The 12,969-nt window shown below is 34.8% G+C and overlaps 1 protein-coding gene across 5 annotated transcripts in view; it reads left to right on the top strand.

The window, feature by feature from the left end:
• ADAM23 (ADAM metallopeptidase domain 23) overlaps nucleotides 1–12,969 on the top strand; it is an 83,317-nt gene that overhangs the window by 47,726 nt on the left and 22,622 nt on the right. For all 5 annotated transcript variants that reach the window (XM_074872964.1, XM_074872962.1, XM_074872961.1 and 2 more), the window contains exons 14-22: nucleotides 890–938; nucleotides 3,100–3,199; nucleotides 5,834–5,905; nucleotides 6,665–6,751; nucleotides 6,906–6,986; nucleotides 8,915–8,965; nucleotides 9,448–9,511; nucleotides 11,141–11,246; nucleotides 12,662–12,781. In XM_074872964.1, coding sequence (XP_074729065.1) covers nucleotides 890–938; nucleotides 3,100–3,199; nucleotides 5,834–5,905; nucleotides 6,665–6,751; nucleotides 6,906–6,986; nucleotides 8,915–8,965; nucleotides 9,448–9,511; nucleotides 11,141–11,246; nucleotides 12,662–12,781 — 730 coding nt within the window. The remainder of the gene's footprint in view (nucleotides 1–889; nucleotides 939–3,099; nucleotides 3,200–5,833; nucleotides 5,906–6,664; nucleotides 6,752–6,905; nucleotides 6,987–8,914; nucleotides 8,966–9,447; nucleotides 9,512–11,140; nucleotides 11,247–12,661; nucleotides 12,782–12,969) is intronic.

Genomic DNA, 12,969 nt, shown 5'->3' with positions numbered 1-12,969 from the left:
TTGACTAAAGGTAAAACAGAGTTGATATAATTTGAAAATCAGAATCTAATTTAACTGTAAGATAGAGGTTTTTAAAACGATAGCTTAGTTTCCTTATTTGGATACGCTTTATAGAGAAAGATTAATGAAAGACCTGGATAGAGCAGAAATAACCATATAAATAATCTGTGAATATTTTCTGCGGAGAAACAATATGGATTTGCAGTAGTAACTAGAATACACAACCTTCCTTGAAAATATTACTTCTTTGGTAGATAATTTTTATGGTAGTTTGTAACTTCTGTTTTACCAACCATAAGATGTTGATATTTTGTTTTTATTTATAAATTTGGTCACTGTTGACTTACATGCTATAGCTGTAAGTAAGCTGTAAATCCATTTTCACTCAACTACTTTTTCTAATGAATGTTTGATTGGCTGATTCACATATTACTATTAACAATTCTATGCCAAAGGGAAAAGATGTGGCCTGTCCAGTAACAATTCTCCTTCAGGGTGTTCTGTACGCATTTTAGGGAGGAGGAAATATGAACATTTTTTATCATCAGTATCATGTGTACTGTACATACCCTTGTACTGCCTGTTTTAAGAACATGTAGGGAAGAACATTGCCAGCTATTTTTAGCTTTCTGTACTGCCTGAAACTTTGTGTTGAGTCTAAGAACATGCACATATGGTAATTTGAAAGTACTGCGTTTATATTAAGTATATTAGTATTTCTTCAAGTTGGCTGGTTTCCTTTTTAGGGCTAGAATCTGTACAACCAAGCAACCATCTAACCTTTGTATAATTAGTCAAGATCCATTTTTATAGTGAGTACTTTATATTTATTGTAAGCATGTTTATAACTGTTTTCCTTTTCTGTTGTATTTTGGTCTTGTCTGAGAAGAGTGTGACTGCACTGAATCCTGGGGTGGTTGCATCATGGAGGAAACAGGGTATGTCATAACTATCAGTAATTGAGGCCTCTGGAATGAGTTCACGGTTTGCATTATGACATAAATATTTATGTATTGGGTTTTGTCCATGTGTTTTAGTACCAATAAATGGAAAACTAGAAGCAGTTGGAACAACCCAAACATACAGAACAATGATTTCAATTTTCATCAATTCATTCCCTTTGCTATTCACATTTTACAAAGTTACTCATAAATCTTGTATTTTGAAGTGCAGTGCAGTGTATTCACTAGTGCTTTGCTATACTTAAAATGATTGGAAAGTAAAGAATGTATATTTCTCGTTAAATAAATCAAGTTATACTTTTTACATGCAGCTTAAGCGGTGTTACAATATAGTATTAATAAGTTATATTTTCCTCCTAAATTTTAATTATGTTTCCCCCAATTCCTTCAAAATTCTAATTTTGGGTGAACAGATCTCTCTGCTTCTGTTCCAGTGAATAAAAGTAGAAACCTGAAGCTTTCAGCAAGTGCTCTTAATCCTTGGCTAAATGGTCAGTGAAGTCTGAGGGGGAAGCACATCTGTATTGGAGGAAATCAGGTCTCACTGCCCCCTACCCTCACACACTGCCAGAGGTGGAAGCTTGACTGCAAAAATCATGGAGAAAATTAGTTATAAATAAGACAGAAGGAGCTTAGTTTCTTCATATGGTATTTGGAAATTGGTTCTTCAGTAGAATTACTGTGTGGCTTTCCTGTAGACTTGTAATTGTCAGTCACCACATGAATGGAACAGAAAATTATTCAGTAAGTTTACTTCTGGAATCTGAAGTAAGGCATTAATCAGGAAAAATACTAGCTTCCTTCCTATGGTGAACTCATCAAAGTATCAGTCTCGATGGAAATACCAGTAGAAGAGGTTGTGGGACAAACCTCTTCTGTAGATAAGGTAACAGTAAAAAAAATGGCAGGAGCAGATGATAGTCACCCAGAAGCTGAAAAAGGACTGACTAATGAAATGAGTGAATAGTTAGCGACAGTGTAAAGCCTTTTCACTTAACTCCATCAGTGCCAGAAGACATTTTTTATATATAGAATAATTCAGTGGGGAAATGTCAGCTCAGTAGCAGTGAGCTGCTAGGAAAGGAATGGAGAACCTCCTTTATGGCATGATTACTTCCATCTTTAATAGTGTGAATAGTTCTCATTCCCAGATCTTGTAACATGACAAGTAAAAATATCAGACAGTTTCTGTGTGAGAAATGACTAATAGAAGTATGTTTTCATCAGGCTGGGAAAAAGATGGAGATGAGGAAATATGAGAAAAGTCTGTAACATCACGAACAACGTAGCAAATGATTACTGTTTCTTCCAGGGTAAGAACTAGGGAGACATGAAGTGAGACTAGCAAATAGGTAACAGAAAAACCAGAATGAAATTGTTCTTCTACCAGTCTGTAATTAAACTGTGAAACTTCTTTCTATAGCATCCTGTAGATGCTAAATATTTTGGGCAAATTCATGGGAGAAAATACAATGAAGATTAAATAAGACAAAATAAGGCCTCCCGAGAAAGTCATTGAGCTGAAAATTGTTGGAAGCTGGAAGAATATTCTGCAAGTAGTAGTATAGTGCTCTGTTCTCTGCTTTTCCCTGGGCATGTTCTCAGGGGCAAAATCAGAGATGGGATTTGGGTGAAGTGGATTTTTAGTCTGAGCCTATAAAGTTGTTCTTATGGCTACAAGTACTTTTACTTCAAAACTTAACCTTATTAACAGGATCAGATGAATTGAACAGTTTTAAAAACCCTGGCATGAAATCAGGGATTGGAATGTAATCCATTTTTTAAACTGAAGCTGCAGGGAAGACAAACCCGAGAGAACATGGGATTATGCATGCAATTGAGAGGGTGCATAGCAGCTATTATGATACTGTGGTTTCACCTTATTAAGATTAGAAGACTAGTTTCATATAGTGTAGATCCATATAATAGAAATATAAAAATGCAAAATGTTTAAAACCTTCTTCTTTTGTTCTGATTTTATTGTTTGAGAGTAAGACTGAGCTGATACACTATTGCACACAGTGGTTGTAAGAAACTGGGATTTACAGTATTAAAAAAATGTTTTGACACCTCCACCCCCTTCCAGTAACTGTTGGTGTTTCAAGGCATTTACTGAGCTAATTCTTTGCCATTTTAGGGTATATCATTCCAGGAAATTCTCCAAATGCAGCATTGCAGAATACAAAGAATTTTTACTTCGTGGGGGAGGTGCCTGTCTTTTCAACAGGCCAACAAAGGTAATAAATATATTGTTAGTCAGCACCTCTGCTAAACACTATAATGAAAATGTAATAATTTCACTAACACCCAACTGTTTTCATATTTATTCAAATGTCTATGTGCGTATTTTCTTCAGGTTGCTTGTAATTAGCTGACTGCTTTTTCCCATAACATTTAAAAATAGTCTTAAGAGGAATGCAACTTGTTTTCCATCAATTCTTCATGCTCAAATAATGACAAATACTGCAGCTGATTTTTCACAGCTAGATACATCCCCATTCTGCATAAATGCACTATTTATTAAGCTGGATATAGTGCAAAATAAATCCAGAAGTGAGGTTGTAGTGCATGCTCCACGTACTCTCAATTCTTGGACTTCTTGCCTGAGGTTGTTAAAAAGAACGCCAATTACCAGGCTAGGAATTAGAAATTAATAGCTTACAATACAGACAGTAGCAGCTTGTGGTTGTTCTCAAACTTAATTTAATTTCATGTTAGATGTACATCTAGCAAACTCTGTAATTTGTAACTGTTTCCTTGTACCATCCGTTGCTTTTTTCACCTAAAAACTTATCAAGGTCATAATTTTTTCTAAGGCAATATTAGCATGACATCCTTCCAAAGCTGAGTAGTATAAAAATATTCTATGTGGCTCTTTTTGCAAAGTAAGATCAATCTAGGGTATTAATATTCTATTTAATCGTGGTGTCAAACTTGCTGTCCTTGTAGATTTTAGTACCACATGAGACTATTAGGCTGTTTTGTTTACTGTGCTGTATCCTTTGGTAGACCACAACTTTGCACAATTAACTAAAAAAATTTTGCTTGTTAGTGTTTTTTAATCTTTTCCCAGGGTAGCAATCTTTGTGTATAGAATAAGCATGTAAGAATTCTTACAGAAAAGAGTAAGCAGGGAGAACGAAAAGCACAGCTTCATTTTTTTTATGATGGTTGTCTAGCAAGGTAATTTGAACAAATTGTCAAATTGACTGTATACAGAATCTGGTTTACGTCCATGAAAATGCTCCCAGGAGAATAGTTGAATTATCCTTACATGTTACCTGTGTCAGTGTTTCACAGCTTTGAAGTTAAAAGTACTTTGGGGGGAAAAAAAAATCATACCATATTTTGAATCCTCTTATTTGGAGATTGGGAGGTAAGGTACAAAATGGTGTATTTAATTTTTAGGTAAATAAAACGTAGTTGTGTTAAACAGTCACCATGATGTCATTTTTAATTATAACATTTTAGTTATGCCATGACACGTATATGAACATTTGATGGTTCCTCATTAATGCCGTAGGAAATTTGCGTGTGTTCTGTTAATTTCTCGCATTTCTCTGATAACGATCTGATAACGTTCAGGTCAGATAACGAGGTCTGTTTCATGGAGAACCGAATTTCAGGTTCAGAATAAGACATCTTGCTGTTTCCACTGAAGTTCAGTAGTAACAGTGGCTTATAGAGAAGAAAAAAAAAAGACATTTCGGTTTTCTGATTTGTGTTGACATTGCTAGTGAAGAAGAGTACATATGGGTATTGCTTCAGTGTAGTTTTGCTTCTGGCGCTCAAAATTGTAGGTGTTACTGATTACCTATGTGGTTTATGCAACAAAAGGAAAATGTTTTCTTTCTTTTTGATTAGGCATTGTGATTCCTCCCTGCCCCCTCCCCTGCCCAAGTACTGAAGAAGAATTCTATCCAAGTTTATAAATAATTTGTTTTGTGTATGTTATGTTTCATATCTTGATGATCTGCAACAGTTGTACTGACACTAAGCCCATGCAGAAAGAACATGTTTATTTGCATCTTTCACCCTTACCTAGCTGTAGATTTATCTGTTCTCATTTTAACTTGCTAACTTTTAACTTCTCATTTCAACCATGTTCTATTGATGAATGTGTTTCTGTTGCTAATATCCCAGTTAAATTAGAGATTCCTAATATTCTTACAGGATTTTAAAGCAGAATTATTATATTGAAAACAGACAAGGTTTTTGGAAAATTATTTCTGTGACAGACTGAAAAATATCTTAAATCACCTTTAATCAAAACTATGATATATATGTGAAATCAGTATAGAATCTGTATCGTCCTGGACTGTGGAATTTATTGTATATGTCTGGTCATAGGATTAACTGTTCAGCACTATCTATATGTGGTTGTGTTATTCTAATTTACCATTAAGGCGCGTAGAACTTTCTTTTGGAAGTGTTTCTTAATGTTTATTTTCATGCACAAACATGTTACACTGGAACAGACACTAGCTAATTGCATGAATAAGTATGGGTACCTGAGTAGATCCCAGAGATCATATTCCTGACTGGTTTCTTGAAAGGATTTTCAGAGAAATGGGAGTCCATAGAATAGGAATGACGTTCAAATGTTATCCCTTTGAGTATTATTTTATTGTTTCTTTCTTTATCATAATTTTCTCCTAAAGAGCTAACATTGAAGTGATTTAGCTGTGCATCTTTTATGGCTGAACAGTTCTGACTAGCAGCACTTGACAAACTTGTTGCCTTCCCCATTGTATATAAATTCTCTGTGAGACTGTGTTTTTGTAGCATTGTGGAAATGGGCAGTGTGTGACAGAAAAGTAATTTGATACTAGTTTTATTCTTACTGGGGGGGTGTGCTTTTTTGCTTTCAGCTTTTTGAAACCACTGAGTGTGGAAATGGATATGTAGAAGCAGGAGAAGAATGTGATTGCGGTTTCCGAATGGCAAGTAGAGTTATATATTACTCCACAAGTCTTTCTTACAAAATATATTAAGATAAATTATGTGATTGGTGAGGGAGGATGAAGCGTTATGGAAATGAATTTGTTTTGTCTATTAGGGAACAAATTCATTAATGGACTCTGTTAAAATGTTTTTTTTCAAGTGAGAATGAGTGCAAAGACAAGAGAGTGTCCTTGGAGCAGTTCCTGTTATACTAATGACAAGATGTAGCCATTTCCCAGCAATTTTTGAATTGCCCTGTAGAAACGCTTACCCTTTTACTTTTCCTTTATAGTGTGCCTGGAGTGGTAGACTCCGTATCTGTGCTTTGGAGTTAGGTGCTGTTGCTTTCTTCTTTATTGTATAAAATAGTCCAGTAATGTTTTGCAGAAAGCTGCCCTATAGATTTGAGTCCTAGTTCTAGTATTTCAATATAATTGCACCCATAATTAGTTTTCTTAATCTTTTTTCTGCATTGAATGCAGTTTGACTAAGCAGCATGCATTTCGCACAGGCTATTATTCCACACTTGTGAAGAGGCTTCAGAAGGTGTGAATCCCCTTATTGTTATAACATATATGTCACTGTTTTCCCTTTAGTTTAGTATTTGAGCAAAGGATTCTTCCAGCTGATAATTTCAAGCCATTAGTGCTGAACTGAATCTTTTGTCTGCTGGTACGTAGCAGTGTGTTGGTAAGATTGTGAAGAAAAAAACTTACTGAAAATGGAAAACTAAAAATTTCGCTTCATATTTTCTCCAGGAATGCTATGCGGACTGTTGTAAGAAGTGCTCCCTTTCTAATGGAGCTCACTGTAGTGATGGACCCTGCTGTAATACATCATGTCTTGTGAGTGTTGCTGCAGTATATCTATTGTTCTTTTCAGTTGTCCATGGAAGTCATGTGCAGCCTGTTATAGTTCAAAGTGCGTTTTATGTAGAATAAAAAGGAACATCTTATGTAGACATAATCACAGTTCTGAACTATTTTCTTCATTTTATAGTTTTTCCCACGCGGCTATGACTGTCGATATGCAGTGAACGAATGTGATATTGGAGAGTTCTGCACTGGAGATTCTGGCCAGGTATGTATGCAGAAGCTTTCTCTACTTACAGTATAGATGTTTGTTTGCACTCATTTTTATATCAATTTAAGAGGACAATCTGGATTAACAAGCTGCACACTCATATACCCAAAATAACTGTGGGGGTTATTTTTTAATCCTAACAATATTTTTTAAACAAAGAATAAGCTACCATAAACTCAAAGAAAAATATTAATCTAAGTGGACTAAAAATATGACTTCTGTAGGTTTATTTGTTTTTTAAAACTTGTGGGGTTTTGTGTATCTGTATAGTATTTGTGCTCCTTTACTATTTGCCTGGTCTATAGTGTAAGTACTAAGTATATACTGCAAATGTGAATGGATTCAAAGGTAATAACAATGAGATTTTATGACATAAAAATGTAAATATGTTTAAAATGTAAATGTAGAAAATTACAACTGAGTATAGAATCAGAATAATTTAGGTTGGAAAAGACCCGTAAGATCAACAAGTCCAACCATGAATATAACACGCCAAGTCCACCACTAAGCCACGTCCCTAAGCACCACATCTACAGGTCTTTTAAATACCTCCAGGGATGGTGACTCCACCCCTTCCCTGGGCAGCCTGTTCCAGTACTTGATAACCCTTTTGGTGAAGAAATTTTTCCTAATACCCAATCTAAACCTCCCCTGGCACAACTTGAGGCTGTTTCCTCTTGTCCTATCACTTGCTACTTGAGAGAAGAGACCAACAGCCACCTCACTACAACCTTCTTTCAGTTAGCTGAAGAGAGTGATAAGGTCTCCCCTCAGCCTCCTTTTCTCCAGGCTGAACAACCCCAGTTCCCTCAGCTGCTCCTCATAAGACTTGTATAAAATGTTATGTTTTTTTAAGAGTGTGCACATGTATGATAATTTTAGAAGTTGTGGATCTTGTGCATTTCTGAAAATACAGGAATAAACAGCAACCAAAAGGTTGTTTTAACTTGAGTTCTTTTAAATAGTCAACATTCTGTACATCTTCCATTTTCACAGCAACTTTGACACTTAAGGTGATAAATGCTCCTTATCAATATTGAGTATTTAGCTTCAAGGTTATATAAGAATTTCATAAGTGCTGCAGTCATCTACTGCATCAAGTTCTTAGCTTTGAAGAAATAAGATTCAGGATAGATCATATGTCTCTCTCTGGGCATTGACTGTAATTATAGATGCCAATAAATTAACAGTAACCTCTTTTTATATTGTCATCTGAGACATCCACACTTACAGATAAGTAGCTATTGTTAAGATTTTATTGTAAGTCTTCTGTAGATGGAGCATTCTTAATGGGAGGGAGGAGGGCTTTCTTAAGCTAGAAGGGCTGCCCTCAAAGTACTGGCTAATATGGTACATTGCCACAACATACCCTTTCCAGATCCTCACAGGTCTCATTTTGATGAGAAAAAGCTTTGAGAATGGTCTTCTCCTAGCTTTAGTAATCTGTGGCTTCTGAACCTAATGACTTGTTCATTCCAAAAAAGTTTCCAATGCCAAGAGAACATGACAATTAACATCATAAAAAAATCCACAGCTTTGTAACCAATAGACTGGTAGTCTACGACTAGATGCTTGCTTACTTTCTTAGTGGAACTGGAATGAATGCAGAGGCAGTGTTGCAAACATGGCCCCAGTATTAGCTACCAAATATCCTGTTACTGAACACATTTGTTTTTCATTTTGCCTCACCTCCTTAATTTCTACTTGGAATATGCAGAAAGTTAGAATCCAACCTTGTATTTCATGCCTCAAGATGTTCATTTTTACGTTTGAATTTGTAGCTATAAAGATTCCTGCACTAATGATGCTATCTATCCCTTTTGTATGTTGTGCAATTGTCTTATAAAACTGGGAAAATTCTAGATGTGATCCTTTGATGTATTATTACAGTACACATTAAAGAAAAAAATCTTCATTTTTTTCAGTGTCCACCAAATCTTCATAAGCAGGATGGGTATGCCTGTGATTCTAATCAGGTATGCAGTGCTTTAAAATTCCTGCACATCAGCAAATAGAAATCAACCAAACACAAGTTTGGTTGGTTTTTTTTTTCTTTCTAATCTTGTCTTCCATATTTCTTCATAAATTTTGTCTTTTGGACATCAATGTTGCTTGTGTTGTATGCACTCTATGAATAGTAAAAAGTTCTACTTTGAGTAAAATCTGCCTGGTATCTTCACATTTTACATGTAGATCTTTTATTACACTCCATGTTAATAAGTTCTTTACAACTATGTAAATAAGAAGTATAAAGCAGCTGCTGAAATGTCAGTACATATTAAGACACCAACTGACTTGGAGAGTCTGGGCCAAAATGTGCACTCCATCTACCCAAATTCATGAAAACTATTACACATCTGAATGTGTGTGAAGAATCAAAATGAGACATTTGTTGGGGGAGGGGAAGGAAATTAAATAGTGTTCAGTTCTCATTACTAACATGTTGTGTTTTGTTTAGGGTCGTTGCTATAATGGTGAATGCAAGACAAGAGATAATCAGTGCAAATATATCTGGGGATCTAGTAGGTTGACTTTACCTTAAATGTATTTTATTTCTGGTTCATTCCTGCCTTTGTTTTGTATTTTTAGTATTTTTATTTTTTGTTCTTGCCACTGTAAGTTAAAGTTTTCTGCTCAGTAGACTGCCATGAGAAACTGGCTTGATTGCCAAGTGAAATTTCGAGTTTGGGAGTGATGACAGATTGTTCTGATGTTCTGTGGTTGCAGACATAGGTAAGGCAGCAAATGCTGGACTCTGGTGGAATTAGGTGAGAAAACATACAAAATGTTGGCAACTTTGAGTTACTGTTACTGGGGGGCAAAACTAGGTTTGAGGATTTTTTTGGTATAGTTCAAAACAGGTGGTTTTGGGTTTTTTAATGACAGTTGTCAGTTCCATTATCCTAGCAGTGGTTCCTGCTAAAGCTTCTACACCTTGCCTCTCTATGCTATACCATCCTGCAAGTCAGGAGAATTAGTACATTGGTGTGAATTTGAATACACGGTGTGAATTTAAGCCCAGAGGTGTTGAGTAAAATAGAATTGCAGTTGCAGTGGATTTTGCTTGCAGCTGAGGGGCATAAATGCTCTGTGTAATGACTTCGAGACACTTCAGCAGAGAACAACCATCAGGATGTCTTGTACTCTAGCACTTAATGTTTTCTTGTGCATTTTGTCTAATCATAACTGCTACTGCTGACACTGCCTATTTGAGGCAGAAGAATCATTCCATTCTAGGGAAGATGGGAGAGGAGGGATATAGTTTTAACATTTATTGTTTGTCTTGTACAATACAAAAGTGGCTATATAAGTGTAAAATTGGATGGAGACAACATTTCCTGTGTCTTCTGATGCCTTTTTGAGCTTTATGTTGCCACCTCACAATTACTGATAACATCAAAGGCAATAGATGTTTTTGTTAACTAATTTCTTTATATCTTAAACACCTATATTTTAAAATATTTGGGTTGCCTTCTGTACAAGTGATTTTACTGAAACTATTTACCTTTAATGTTTTATCTTCCTCTGTATTGTTGTGATTTTCTTTTTTAAATTGATTTTTAGAAAAAACAAATGGGCTTGTTAGTAAATAGTTGTGGTTTTAAACCTATTAGTTCGGATTTCTACACCTAACAAGCAGTAGAAATTACACTCTGACTGTTCAACCTTGTTTTCTCTGTGAACTCCTAAAATATAAAATAAAATAAACACTGAGTTGATGTCAGAACGCATGATTATGGTATATGCCATGTATGAAATCTTTGATATCCTGAAATACAGATTAGGACTAATTGCAGTGCAAACAACGAGTTTAAATCTATGGGCAACTGTTATGAAGTCAACAAAATTAGAGCACTGATGAAGTCAAATGCAGAAGACAATATAGACACTGTGAAGATTGCTTTTTTAAAAGTTCAGAGCAAATTTTGAACACTGAGCATTATTTTAGAAAAACCATCTGTAGGTATTTCAGTAAAGTCTGCTAGGTTCCTACTGTAGTCATTGGAAAATACTATCTGTGTACACACGTGTTTAGTTTTCTGGTTTCTGTTAAAAAAATACAGAGAACTACTGGAATAAATGATGCAGGTTTTCAAAGGTCTAATGTGGCCACTGGAAAGTACATTCCTTTTTCCTTGCTTCATCAACAGAGTCTTCAGGATCTGACAAATTTTGTTATGAAAAGCTTAATACAGAAGGCACAAAAAAAGGAAACTGTGGAAAGGATGGAGACAGATGGATTCAGTGTAGCAAACAGTAAGTTCAGATTGGTAGAGATTATTTGTATTTAAATAGATTAGTACTGGTTTAATACTGTCTAAGTTTTCATAAATGTTTCAGCAGTTTGTTTTGCATTGTTTTGAATCTTCTTTCACTCACAAGGTTTGCATCTTGAAAAAAAGTTCCATAGCTCATTCTGACAAATACATGGGTGGCTCAGCAATATGCTTGTAAAAGATTCCAGATTTTTTAATTCAGAGGAGCTGGAGGACAAGGCAGCAAAAATTCACAAATTCTTAATACACAAATACCTCAGACTTGGTAGGGATAAATTAGGCTGCAAATACACACACTATTTTCTCTTGCTCTGGGATTCATACCAGATTATGCTACTTCAAGTTTGTTCCAACCTTTATTTTGACCAGAGAGGACTATTAGACATTTGGATGCTGTAGAGAAGATGACTGATCCATTTGCATGTGATCATTACTAGATGAATACTTGATTAAATTTACTTTTCAAGTTAATGATCATTAGTAGATAGACTTAAATTTCTCCTAATTTACTTTCTGTTTTGTAGTTTTAAAGTATACATGCAAAAAATTCAGTCTTGGAATGGTGTTTTCCTTCTTTGACTACCTGGTACTTGTCAAGTGGCATTTTTGTTTTGATTACATGATTCACTTTTAACATAGGATCATAAGCAAAGAAGTTGTTTAATGGATTTTTTTATATTTAGATGAGAATAGTGGTGTTCTGATATGTGTATTTAAAACCTCATTTATATAAAAGCTTTTCTTGGTCAGTAGAGAGATGCAGAAAAATGGTCTAGGTGAAGGGCCATTTAAATTTTTTGCGATTTGAACAAATACAATTTCCAGCATTCATCCAGTTGCTTCTATGACTTAGGATAATTAGAGTAAGAAATGGAAGTTTCAAGCTGATATCCTTCTATTGAAGACTGCACATATAACATCAAATAAAGCAGATTCTTTACCAAAATTCAGGCATACACACTGCATGCTAACAATTGTTATTATGGTTCTGTTGTCCTGCCAGGGAAATAATATACAATTAAAAGTTCAAACTTCATATTAACGTATGATGTCTAAGCTGCTAGAGAGAGGGAGATGTAGTATAGACTGATATGACAAAGCTTTGTACAATTTGGTTCCTCTTAATTGTACTGTATTGTGTTTAGAGCATAAGTAAATTTTTTTGTTGATGTGAACATTCACTGGTGCATTAGAATGAACGATTACTTGTTTCTGCATCTTGTCATTTATATCAAATAATATTTTATTTCCAGACTTGTACTCTGAAAGTCTATCATGCAGTTTATAGTAATATATTACTTAATGTGGTCAGCAGCATCATTGCCAGTCTTTCTTTTTTGTAAATTTACTTAATATTATTCCAGTAACTTTTTGATTTATGTTTGCATTTTACAGTGATGTTTTCTGTGGCTTTTTGCTCTGTACTAATCTTACTAGAGTTCCACGAGTTGGTCAAGTTCAAGGAGAAATTATTCCAAATTCTTTTTATCATCAAGGACGAATAGTGGACTGCAGGTAAAAGATAATGCAGTGTTCCAATATGATTTTTCTTTGTCAAACCTAATTGAATTAAGATAAACATAAATGTAAAATTGTATGATTTTTAGGTAATTAAGATCTTACAGCAAAATCATTATTCTGAGTGGTATTTATTTTTATTTAAAAAAAAAAAAGGCCAATATTCCACATTTAAAGAGGGTGAA

This window comes from Strix uralensis, chromosome 6 (genome assembly GCF_047716275.1).
Source record: "Strix uralensis isolate ZFMK-TIS-50842 chromosome 6, bStrUra1, whole genome shotgun sequence".
NCBI lineage: Eukaryota > Metazoa > Chordata > Aves > Strigiformes > Strigidae > Strix > Strix uralensis.
Note: the sequence above shows the minus strand (reverse complement) of the source record. Positions and strands in the feature narration are given on the sequence as shown.